Raw genomic sequence first — 13,550 nt, 5'->3', positions numbered from 1 at the left:
GTTTTGTAAGGGATGTTGCATCACAGTAAGTCTGAACAAGGATGTCAGAGTCAGAGAAGCTGGGCATCCCAGTGTCATAAATCATAGGTAGCTGTTTGGCTAATGTGTGGTTACAGTCCTTATTGAGACAGAACGGTAATAAAACACAGTGTGCAGGCGAGAACCACACACTCACCCAACTTACAAGCTGAAATGACTACACCAGGAACACACTTATTAACCTAAAGTAGCACACAAATTGCATATACACACGTGAATAAAAGGACCTAGTGAATCTCCAGAAACACATGATTTGTATGCCCGATGTCTTATACGTGATATATAACGATATTAAAAGTTTAAATATATAATGAATATAGACACACTAAACAGTTTTCACCTTTAAAATCTGCTACTTAACCCCCTGTTAAAACTTCTACAGCATATCCTTATTTTAAAATTTCAATATAAAATACTTTTTCTGGAGGATGCCACCTGCTTAGCTGAGCCCCCACAGGGCTGTTCATTTTATGATCCAGTGATGATCCTGCGATTCCATGGGAGAGGGGAGGGCTAACATTCTCCATTTGCTACCCAGACCTGAGTACTTAAAAGCAAATGATAGGGCCTACTGGATTGTTTTTATTAAGAAGAAGAGGAGGAGGAGGAGAAGGAGGAGGAGAAATCTTCAAATACGTTTGGAAAATTAAGGTTATAGATCATAGATGGATAATGCTTTCATCAAAGATGAATGATGCTCAAGAGCTCCCCTTTCTTAGTGTGAATGTAGGGTACCCTATAATATAAATATAGTTAAAAATAAATAAGGATAATATAATTTTATGTTTTAAAATTATCATCTTAGATATTTTGTGATATTATTAATTCAACATAAATCTAAAAGGTTTTTACTGCCTAGTGAAATTGCAATTTTTCCTCCAATATATGAAAAGGCTATCTTAAAGTATTTATTAAAGATTGGGGCCAGCAAGATAGCTTACTGGGTAAAGGCACTTGCTGTGCAAACTTGGTGACCCGAGTTTGATTCACAGAATCTGTATAAAGTGGAAGGAGAGATGGGCTCCACAGAGTTGTCCTGTCTCTCTCCCCACAAGTATTCTGTCTCTCTCACACACACCATTGCAACAAGTAAAAATATAATTTTAAAGAAAATTAGTATGTTTTCATGTTCATAATTCTCCATACTTTGTGAGGCTGCTGGCTTCTTTGTTGTTTATTTTGAAGTTTTGTTTTTGGTTTTGCTCGAGGCAAGGTTTTAATATGTTGCCCTGTGTGGTCTGGGATTCCTTGGGCTTCTACCTCCTCAGTGCTGGGATTAGAGTGACCATTACCACACCAGGCTAAAATGGGTACTTTTAAATTATATTATTCTCTTACAATCATTGCCATTCTAAGGAGAAGAGGTTTTTTCTTCCTCCTCTTTCTCTTTCTTTTGCTTTTCTTGAAAAGAAAAAGAAAAAAGAAAAAAAAAAAAAAACAAGATCAGTTCTAACTCTCCTAAAATCTCCAACCCTCCTGCCTCAGGCTCTTAAGCACTGAGATTACCGGTAAGCATGTGCCACCTCGCCTGGCCTTTTCTTTTGAGCATCACTATGGACTTATGTCTGATGTGCTATGGTTCTTTAGCATTGGTAGGTTTTGTTCTCCTTTTTTTTTTTTTTAAGAGATAGGGTCTTTCTGTGTAGCATTGGTGGATCTAGAACTCGGTGTGTGGACAAGGCTGGCCGCAGATTTGTGGTGATCCTCCTGCCTCTGCCTTCAGAGGCTGCAACTACAGGCATGAGTCACCAGCCTAGTTTTTCATACTTTGGAAGAAACTTGTAAGTTAGCCAGCCCTTGGGGAGAAGGAGGCCTCCAGGGACACATCCTGGGGAGACACATCCCAGCAGCATAGCTCCTCTGTCCTCAGTTGCTCTCCGCATGGGGGAAATTCTAACAACTACGGACAGCAAGTCTTAGGCATGGCTGTTGTGTTTTCAAGTGTTTGGTCTAACATTGCAGAACCCTCTTGTCTTAGTTGGGGTTTCATTGCTGTGAAGAGACATCATGACCACAGCAACTGTTATAAAGGACAACATTTATTTGGAGCTGGCTTACTATTTCAGAGGCTTAATCCATTATCATCCATCATGTTGGGAAGCACGGAAGCATCCAGACATGGTGCTGGAGAAGGAACCAAGAGTTCTGCATCTTGATCCACAAGAAAAGAAGAGGACTATATTCCACACGATAGGAGATCTCAAAGCCTGTCCCCCACATTGATGCACTTCCTCCAACAAGGCCACCACACCTGCTCCAGCAAGGCTGTACCTCTTAATGCTGCCACTCCCCATGGACCAAACATTCAAACACATGAGTCTATGGGGCCATGCCTAATTCAAACCACCACACCTCTCTGTCTCCCTTTTTTATTTTCTGCATATAGGAGGATGGTGTTTGAGAGCCATCTGGTGGCTCTTTCGCTCTCTTCTGCGTGGATCTTACCTGCTCTGACACTGCAGATGCAGACAGAACACCTGCTCAGCAGCTTTAGATCCCAAAGCTCACAACATGACTGCATGCAAAACACGTGCTTTAAAATATGCACATGGTTCTCTTCTGCTGTGCTCAAGGACTCTTGGATAATTCAAAAACTGAAAGTTAAAAGGCTTTTAAAAATCCAAACTTGTGGCTGTAGTTCAGCTGGTAAAACGCTTGCTTAAGATGCAGGAAATTCTGGGTTTCAGTACCCAGCGATATCTAAAATGGGGCACAGTAATCAGTAATCCCAGTGCTCAGAATGATAAAGATTAGAAATTCAAGGTTATGTTTGCATAATGAGTTTGAGGCTGCCCTATGAAACATGAGACCCGTCTCAAAAACAAACAAAACGAAAATCCAGTAGCGCCTTTTAATTTTTTAAAAGTTAAAATGAAACAATTTATTCATAGCACTTTCATAGAGCTTTTCTTATTTGTGTCCCAGGGCTCTGCCCCACCCCTTGCTTTCCTCTGCTAATCTCTCTCCCTTGCCCACAGCCTCACTTCTGCTTTCATGCATCCTGTATTCCGTTCCTCTCTCTTTTCCCCTCTCCATCCTTCCTTAAGGTCCCATCTTCCGGGGCTGAGAGGTGGCTTAGTGGCCAAGAGAATTGTTTGTCCTTCAGAGGACCCCAGCACCCACACCTGTGCTCACACCTGTCTGAAACTCCAGGGTCTGAAACTGACTGACAGAAATTAAAAATAAATTAATTGTAAAAAAAATCCCATCTTACAGTCAGAGGGTGGCCGGCCAGCGGGGCCGTGAACAGGGGTGTGGCCGGTGCAGGGACAGCAGGCTTCTGCTCATGCCGGCTGCTAGGCAGAGGCCGTGGAGGACTGCAAGCAGCCTGCCCTGGCTGCGGCTCCCAGGGTCCCCGAGCTTATTGCCTCAGCTAGCCCTTATGGGCTGCTTCCCAGGACCAACGGAGGATGGTGCATGACCTTCTGCCCCGAGAGGTCTGCGGCCTCCTGAACCCAGCAGCCATCAACACCAACATTGAGATCAGCCCGAGTGACTCTGAAATCTATGGCTTTGTCTACTACTACACACTGGCCCAATAGACAGATGCACTGTGCCCTGAGCTCTTCAGTGCCACATGGAGCATCCCGATAGAGCGCCCCAAGTATCCTGAGGGGATTCAGAAGTATGACAATGACCCCAGCTTTGCCATCAGTGGCCTCCACTGTGACATTCAGAAGAGCTCTCTGATGAAAACTGATGCTCTTTATTATGTACAACTGCGAACACCCAACGGGGCTCCTCAGATGTCGCAGATGACAAAATGGCCTACCTATATGGTGGCCCCCAGCACATGCCACTGATACCAGATGAGCGGTTTCTATGGCAAGTGCCCTTTTATCAAGCAGTTCATGGACATCTCACTGCCAGACACCATTGTGTGACAACTACTTTCTGGGCCACAGCCTAGAGTTTGACCAAGTCCATCTCTAAAAGGATGTGAAGGGTGCCACCCGGATATACACTACACACGTGAAGGACCTCTAGTACCAGGAGACTGAGCCAGACCAGAAAAGGTACATCTTGGGACGGAATGAAGCATTTGCAGCCGGGAGCCACCTGGTGGCCATTTAAAACAGCTGCTCCTCATCACCAAGAGTCCTTTCAGCGCTGAGGACAAAGGCTTGCGGCACACGCTCAGTCTGATGGGTGCTGCTCATCTATGCAGTCAGCATCCAAACTGACAAGGCCAACTTTTTCACCGACCACAAACATTTTCGAAAGCTTGATGAGAAGGGCTTCCTCCACTAGGATCGTATCCTGTTTGGCTTCCTTTGACAGATGGCAAGAGTGGCACGTGTTCTACTTCAGTGACCACCTCTACAGTGACAACGGCAGGTCTCATGGTGCAACATGGCAGGCACACAGGAGCCCTCATCCCTGAGCTAGAGTGCAAGATCTGCATCATCAACACAGAACAGTACATGCACTTGTGGGCCTGGCAGCAACATACAGACTTGCCAGGATGCAGAGCTGGGGCAGTTGCTAGCTATCTGAATGAAGAAGTCACAAGAACTAGGATGCATTGCCAAGGCCCTTTGCTGCTCTTGCAGAGGACCCAGGTTCAGTTCCCAGCACCTATATGATGGATCACAGCTGTCCAGCCAACCTAGTTCCCTTTTTGCCTCTGTAGGCACCAGATATACATACATGCAATGCACTTACATACATGCAGTGCACTTACATATATATATATGCATACACTTTCATAAACATAAAATATACATAAAGTAATTAACATTTTAAAAATGAAGTGAATTAACCCCTGAGATTTTCTTCTGGCCTCCACAGGCACAATAGGTGTCCTTGTACATGTATCTATACACACATACACACACACACACACACATATGCACACACACATACACATACATGCACACACACAGAGCACAGTACAGAAACTTAATTACTTAATTAAACAAATAAAACATGACCATTTTTAGCCAGGCATATCTTAATTGGTTCATATCTTAATCCTATCACTTGGGAAGTAAAGGCAGGAAATTCAGAAGTTCAAGGTCACCCTCAGCTATATAACATGTTTGAGACAAGCCTGGGTTACATGACATCTTGCCTCAAAAAGAAAACTGCCTCTAATATAACTGATTAAAGAAAATAATTAGTAATACATATAAGCACTTGGTTAGGTCCGGTGGCTCCTGCCTGTTAACCTAGCACTTGGGAATCTAAGGGGGGATAATGGTGATTTTGAGGCAAGCCTAGAGCACACAGTTCAAGTCCAGTCTGAGCTACATGTTGACACTAGGTTGTAACTCAATGGTAGGGGCTGGAGAGATGGCTCAGAGGTCAAGAGAACTGACAGCTCCTCCAGAGGACCTGAGTTCAATTCCCAGCAACCACATGGTGGCTCATAACCATCTATAATGAGATCTGGTGCCCTCTTTTGGCCTGCAGGTGTATGTGCAGGCAGAGCACTACATACATAATAAGTAAATAACTCTATGGCGGAGTACTTTACCTAGCATATGCAAAGCCCTGGGTACAATTACCATCAGAAAGAAGGGGTATGGGGGAAATTGATAGTACTATGTTAACATAGTTTTAAAGAAAGAAAAACCCCCGCCCCATGAAATGCTTACCAATCCACAGAGGAAGAAAAACTAGCAGGGAAAAAAAAAACCCCTCTAAAGAAAACCTTCTGTTGCATGACCTTGCCCAAAGAAGCACACTACATCATCAGTTACTGAAAACGGCCTTCCCCTGCTTCCTGGGGAAGTGCAATGAGCACACATCACTACAAATCAGCCTTGAAGAAACGTTACCTAAATCTAATCAGAAGGAAACCATACGACAAAGTCAGATATGCAACATCCTAAATAACAGGAATTAGAGTTGGGCAGTTTCCATCCCCGGTGTGTCTTTATAAGCGTTGTTTATGAGGAAGAAAACTATCTATGAGGACCTAATCAGCTATTGAACACATACATTTTATTTATACATATTTATAGAGTCAAAGAGCCAAGAAAGGTAGAAATATCCACCCTTCGCCTGACCCCACTGACCTGTGGTGTCCTTTACAAACATCCAGCGCCTAACTCCCAATGACCCATGGCATTTTACCCCAGATGACTGTTCTCAAGAAAGACAACTGCTACTATAAAATGTACTGCTTTCTGAGATACTGAGAGCCCACTTACACTCCAGCTCTGAACCCCACACAAACAGGCAATAAGATAGACCAGGAACATGCTCTTACTTGTTACAAGACTCCCAGTCCCTCACTGGTTGTGTCTCTGAATTGCCACGTGTTTCCTTTGTTAAAGCATGTTATGTGTATTCTGGCTTAGTAAATATGTTTGCCCATGTGGTTTGACACTGTCATCCCTGACACAGTAACGTTTATAATGTGTCACAAGGGCAGTTTAGAGATAGATAGAAGTTCTTTGTACTCATCTTTCAAGTATCTGTAGATAAAAAAAAAAGTTTGCAAAATGTCATGCTATGGAACAATAGTACTAACTGGAGAGATGGCTCAGTGGTTGGGAGCACATGATGCTTTGCCAGGGGAGCAGAGTTAGAGCCCACACCAGGTGGCTCCCAACTGCCTGTCTCCAGCCCTAGGAATCTAGCACCCTCTTCTGGCCTGTGTAGGTACTACATTCAGGTATACAAACCCACATAGAGACACATTCATGTACATATAATTTTAAAATAATAATAATAATAATAATAATAATAATAATAATAATAATAATAATAATAAATGATATCTTATTTGGTAAGAATGTTATAAAGCAGAAAGATTATATAGGCAAAAAAAAAGCAAAGCACACAAAAAATGCATCTTTCCTGTGGTAATTAAATTTTCATGTTGAAGACTGCTTTTTTCTTTTTCACTTTTTTTTTTTTTTGGTTGTTCTGTTTTTGGTTTGGTTTGGTTTGGTTTTTGGTTTTTTGAGACAGGTTTTCTCTGTGTAGCCTTGGCTGTCCTGGACTCATTTTGTTCACAGTGATCTACCTGTCTCTGCCTCCCTGAGTGCTGGGATTACAGGCATGCACCACTATGCCCAGCTTGGAGACTGCATTTTAAAATGTAAAAGAAGCCCAGCCAGAAAGCAGCATTGAGGAGCAAAAGGAAGTGGGATTGCCACAAGTTTGAGGCCATCAGGGACTACACTGTCTCAACAAAAACCAGAAACATAAAGTAAATACAATGTAAGGGCATTGAAATCCTCTAACTCAGCGTTCTCATTTTCTACATGAAAAACTGACTCTGAGAGGCTAAGTGCCCTGTCCAAAGTCAACAAACACAGAATCCACTATTATTTTGTCATTGGTCCATCTATTTAATTACATTTGAAGCAGACCAACGAGACACTAAATAAGAACATGTATGTAGAACTCAGTCTTTACGAGTCTCAAATAAGAACTGTGTGTTTTGTAATGCTAGGAGTAGGGCCCCAGGAGGGATGCTTTGCTCATTGTGAGAGTGAAAGGAGCATGCTCTCAAGGCTGGGAATGCCACCAGGTGAAGCCAGTAGAAGACTTCATTCCTTACCACAAGGAACTGGAGTCTGCCAGCCACCCAAAAGAGGGGCAAAATGGATCTTCCCTTAGCCTCTGGAGAGGCACGTGGCCTGCTGATGCCTGGTCTCAGCCCACTGAGACACATATTGCCCATCTGATTATGAAACCGTAAGATAATGTTTGTGTCATTTCAGCATTTAACAATTGTTAATTTACGTGGGGAGGGGCACAAACACATCATACAGTGTGTGTGCAGAAGTCAAGAGACACTTTTCAACAATTTCCGTTTTTTAAATAATATTTTTATTTACCTTTATTTTATGTGCATTGGTGTTTTGTCTGCATGTTTGTCTATGTAAGACCATCAGATCTTGGACTTAGAGACAGTTGTGAGCTGCCATGTGGGTGCTGGGACTTGAACTTGGGTCCTCTGGAAGAGCAATCAGTGCCCTTAAGCACTGAGCCATCTCTCTAGCCCTAAGCAACAACTTTAAAGAATTGGTTCTCTCCTTCAACTATGTGAGTCCCAGGGGGTTGATCTCAGGTACTCGGGCTTTATGGCAAGCACCTTTACCCACTGAGTCATCTCACTGGCCCCATTTTTTACAAAAAGATTTATTATGTATACAGTGCTCTCTGCCTAGATGTACACCTGAAAGCCAGAAGAGGGCACCAGATCTCATTATAGATGGTTATGAGCCACCATATGGTTGCTGAGAATTGAACTCAGGACCTCTGGAAGAACAAACAGTGCTCTTAACCGCTGAGCCGTCTCTCCAATCCATTTTCACCAATTTAAACAACAAATCCACTAAGCAAAAAAGTAGAAGTCAAAGATTTATTGACTCATATAACTGAGAAGAACCAGAGTAGAAAATGAGGTAGGTCTCCCTGACATCAATGAGACAGAACTCAAAGCATTTTTATTATTTCTCCTCAAATTGTGTCTCTATTTCTCATTGCATGTGGACTTCTGTGGATTTCCACAGAATGATCTCCTCCATATTACAGAAGATGGAAATGACCATGGAAAATTCCAGAGCTATAATTTTCCATTCAGCAGCCTCAGAAAAACAGAAGACCTACTTCCCTCTTTGGTGTTTATCTGGAAGCCCCATGGAATGTTACCCACTAAGCAAATTAGATCATATAAACCCTTCCCAACTTAGAGGATACCATACTTGACCGGGACGTGCTCACTAGAGGCCCCAGAGCCTAGAAGGTAAGAATAGTACTTAGTTAACAGCCTTGCTGCTGTTCCCACAGGCCCAGGCCAGGCCACATGGAATGAGGGCGGGGCAGATCCCCTGCAAGGGGAGACAGGGAAGGATGGACAGACAAGAACATTAGGCGACCACAATTACATGATTACACTAGGTGCAAACTGTAAAGGGAAGTGCTATCCAACTCAGAGGTGACCCACCTGGATTTCTCCCCTGCCCTGATGACAGGACATCTATAGCCAGAAATCCCATGTGAGGTTAGCTGAAACCTGCTGGATCTAAGATGGCTGCCAGAGAGATCGACCTCCGCCGTCATTATAAAGTGTCTGTGTGCTTAGTGATCCATGTCCAGCTGCCATGACAGTTGACATTGCCATGATTACAACCAACAAGAACTATAAGAGGGGTAAAAAAGAGGTAACGCCCCCAATTTCTAGAAATTTCCTCATTTCCAGAAAAGAATAACTATTTCACCCTGTCTCCCCCATTTATTTCATTCATTTATTATGTTTTTAATAAGGTCTCCTCATACAACCTTGGCAGGGTTTGAATTCACTGTGCAACCTAGCAAGCTTTTGAATTCCTGATATTCTTGCTTCGGTCTGCTTAGGGCTGGGATTGTCAGTGTGTGCCATTGAGCCTGACTCTTACCCTAAATCTGTCACTTCCGAACACCCCCTAGGGATCAGGAGGCTGACTCACAAGCTCATCTCCTATTTCTGCCACTTTTGACAGAGTTACTGTCTTTACACCTGGCTTGGTCTTGTTACTGTTTCCACAGTTCCAAGAAGAAAAAAGTGGTTGGGGTCCAAAATTGCTAACACAAACTACTGAAAGAGGTATAAAGGGTCCGTTTGGGTAAGGTGCTCAATTGTTGAGTTTTGACCCTTTGGGGGGCTGTCAAACAATCCTCTCACAGAGGTCACGTAAGACCATTGGGAAACACAAATATCTTCATTATGATTCATAACAGTAGCAAAGTTAGAGTTATGAAACAGTAGCAAAAATAATTTTATGGTTGGGATCACCACAACGTAAGGAACTGTACAAAAGGATAGAAACATTAGAAAGGTTGAGAACCACTGCTCTAGGGAGTACTAAGACAAAGGGTGCTAGCTCAATGCAGTGGAGCTTGCCTGTAATCCCAGCGCTCGGCGAGGCAGAGGCAGGCAGATCTCTGTGAGTTCGAGGCCAGCCTGGTCTACAAAGTGAGTTCCTTGGTTCGAGGCCAGCCTGGTCTACAAAGTGAGTTCCTTTCTCAGAACAAAAAGAAAGAAAGAAAGAAAGAAAGAAAGAAAGGGAGAGAAAGAGGGAGACAGAAATAGGGAGGGAGAGAGAGAGAGAACAGATAAATGAAGGTGCTTGGGGCCTTATGGGGGTGAGTGAAATGATTAGCCACAGACAGTGACATTAGACAGGAAGTTAAGGCCATTTGTCTTTCTTTTTTGAACATTAGTGTGGTGTGACCTGGAAGGAAAGAGGATTATCAGTTATCAGTGTACAATGTGGTTTTCAAATGTTGTCCTTGGGCCACCAATGTCAGGAAACACCTGGACACTTTGCTTAAAATGCAAATTTCTGGGTCCCACCCAAATTTAACAAATAAGCTCTTATCGTGGGTTATAGATGTCTAGGTTGTGAATATGCATTACAGGTGGTATTTCCACATTATAAGAAACTAAGGGTGCTGGAGAGATGGCTCAGTGGTTAAGAGCACTGTCTGCTCTTCCAGAGGTCCTGAGTTCAGTTCCCAGAAATCACATGGTGGCTCACAACATCTAATAATGGGATCTGATGCCCTCTTCTGGCTTGCAGGTGTACATGCAGATAGGTCACTCATAACAATAAATAAATAAATAAATAATCTTTTTTTTTTTAAAGAAACTAAGAACAAACGCAGTAAATTTTAATAGTAACTTAATAGTAAGTGTAATAGTAATTTAAATAGTCCTTAACAGAAAACACAGAATACATCTTCAATGTATTTTCACCAAGAACTTTATGCTTAATTGTCATGCATCTTGCCCACCACCATGTGATCTTGCAATAGTTTTTCTGCTCTTACTGTGAAAGAGAAAAACTGAGGTTGGGTGGTGGTGGCACACACCTTTAGTCCCAGCACTTGAGAGGCAGAAGCAGGTGGATCTCTATGAGTTCAAGTCCAGCCTAGTCTACACAATGAGTTCTAGGCCAGCCAGGGATACAAATAAGACCCTGTGTTTAATTTTTTTTTTAAGTAAAAGTAAAATAGCTTAAAGTTTAAAGCCCTGTCAAACACTATAACATCATCATGCTTTGCTTGGTCTGGTCTGGTTTTGTGTCAGGGTCGCACTCTGTAGTCTAGGCTGCTCTGGAGCTTGGTATGTATCTAAGGATGGCATCCACCTTCCTCCTGCCTTAGCCTGCTTGGTGCCAGCATTACAGGTGTGAGCCATGACACCTGCCTCAAATCACAGTTGAAATCACACAGCTGGCCTCTAAAAACAGTCTACATTAGTACTAAGTTTTAATTCAGAATTTGAGCGAAGTAAACTGATGTATATGATGAGCACATCAAAATGAAACCTATTATTTTGTCTGCTAACTTTAAAATTGATTTTTCAGAAGTCAAGTGACTTAGTAGAGCAGGGTATGGCTTCCCGGGTCCTGCACAGTACAAAGAGCTGGCTCCTGACCACACCCTGGGAACACTGTGTCTCAGGAGAGTATTGTACACTTCAGGCGTCTGGACCAGACTGTAGTTTGGCTTTTGGAAGGCTGACGACCCTAATAAAACTCTTGGCTTCTAAAGCCTGAGAGTGCATCCTTGCTCTGCAAGGAAGGGCACGTGTCCCACTCTTCGCTAGGGAAAACCAGCATGTCTCCAACCTCAGAGGAGGTGGCTCCATCACGTTTGTGCCAGGTTTCTACTGGACTTTAGCTCCATCCCTTCTCCTACTGCTGGTTTTATCTTCATGCTAAGCCATAACCCTGTGTTAAGCCACTTTGCTGAGTTCTGTAAGTCCAGTGTGTCATCGAGCCCAGGAATAGTGTTGAGACCTTGATACAACAGAATTCTGATGTTATCATATTTAAAACAGGATTTCCTGCTAAGCTTAAAATTGTAGTTAAAATGTTAACTTTTTTATGGGTTTTATGGGTTGTTTTTTTTTTCTGCTCTTGATGCAGATTGTATAGAAATAGAGCCTTAAAAAATCACAATTATAATGTAGAAAATTTCAAACATTATAGGAATGTTTTAATGAGTTAATTACCATAGGTCTACAAGTGGAATAGCATGTAGTATAAATATATTTAAGTAAAAACACAGAACTGAGTGTAGTGACTCACAACTGTAATCTCAGCACTCAGAGGGTCAGAGACAAGAGGACCATCACAAGTTCAAGACCAGCCTGGTCTATAAAGCAAGTTCCAGCCAGGTAGGGTAGGGAGTAAAAACCTGACACAAATTATCAATATATATAGACAAAAACTAAAAGAGAACATATCTGAAAGAAGAGGCTGATTTATAGTGGTGTCCAGGTGGCTTTCAAATGTTAAGATGAAGTTGTTGTTCAGCAGGTAATGAGACAGAGTCTCAGCCAAGGATTCATTATGGAGCTGAGATCTTGACTTCCTTTTTGTTTTGTTTTGTTTTTGTTTTTGTTTTTGTTTTATGAGACAGGGTTTCTCTGTGTAGCCTTGGCTGTCCTGGACTCGCCTTGCAGACCAGGCTGGCCTCGAACTCACAGTGATCTGCCTGACTCTGCCTCCCGAGTGCTGGGATTAAAGGGGTGCACCACTACACCTGGCTCCTGATCTTGACTTCTTATCCTCCTGCCTCCCGCTCACAAGCCCTGGGGTTAGAAGTGTACACCACCACGCCTGGCTCTGGGTTGAGCATTAGCTTTACCTGGTGCCAGCTGTGAGGTTCTCCTCACTCTCCTTGACTTCACATAGGCTGTTCCCCTCCATGGCTCAATGAGGAGAATAAGAGCAGCTGCTTTAAATGGCTGGTGCAGCAAATGCACAGAGCATCTCACACAGTGCCTAGCATTGAAGAACAGCTGAGTACGTATGTAGGATGCCAGATGTTAGAGGCTATAGTTTTAAACTGCCTCTGCCTTGCTAGCTCTAATTTTAGCCACATGTTCAGTAGGAAGCGATGCGATTTTATGTCATAATCATGACCTGAGAGATCTGAAGTACAATCTCAATTCTGAGGTGAACAGTTTGGGGAACGACAAATGTACATGCTGCGTCTGTTCTTTTTTGTTTAACCAAGTCATAAAGCTAACCACAAAAACCAAAGAATCTAATTCAAACCTCTGCTACCAATTTTCACACCCCAAATCCGAGCTGTGCATTTAACAGGGGCCATAATGAACCGACAGCAACAACAAATTAGAGAAATAATGTAATATTAATAATGAGTGGAAACTCTTACCACAGCCACTGTCACTGCCTTCCAGAAGCTTCTGGGCATTGTAGTTTGCTAAAGACTTCAAAGACGGAAATTTGTGAAAGTTGTTTCTCTATTATTCAGGTCTGCAGCAGGAAAACGTTTTCAAATGTCTTTCTTTGGGTTAGCTCAAAAGCAAAATGAAAAACGACAGTGCACAAACATCTCCCTCTCATTTGCACTGTCTCGTTATACATTTAACTTATCTCAAAATGCAGCTCTAATTATGAATTTGTGAGGGAAGTATTGTCTTCCACCAACACATGCTCTTTATTTGGTCAGACAGGAGATTCAGAAAAGAAAAAAAAAAGTAGAAAGACAATTTTTGTTTTCCTAGTAGTGGGAGTCGAGTACGCACT

At 42.7% G+C, this 13,550-nt stretch overlaps 1 protein-coding gene across 2 annotated transcripts in view; it reads right to left on the bottom strand.

Moving 5' to 3' along the window:
• The window catches only part of FILIP1 (filamin A interacting protein 1), a 187,881-nt gene extending 174,561 nt beyond the window's left edge, over nt 1–13,320 (bottom strand). For both annotated transcript variants that reach the window (XM_084754261.1, XM_084754257.1), the window contains exon 1: nt 13,177–13,320. In XM_084754261.1, the coding sequence (XP_084610387.1) occupies nt 13,177–13,215 (39 nt within the window). In that variant the 5' untranslated portion in view covers nt 13,216–13,320. The remainder of the gene's footprint in view (nt 1–13,176) is intronic.
• Between the last annotated feature and the right edge of the window lie 230 nt (nt 13,321–13,550).

Source organism: Acomys minous (assembly GCF_964271855.1).
Source record: "Acomys minous genome assembly, chromosome: 13".
Taxonomy (NCBI): domain Eukaryota; kingdom Metazoa; phylum Chordata; class Mammalia; order Rodentia; family Muridae; genus Acomys; species Acomys minous.
Note: the sequence above shows the minus strand (reverse complement) of the source record. Positions and strands in the feature narration are given on the sequence as shown.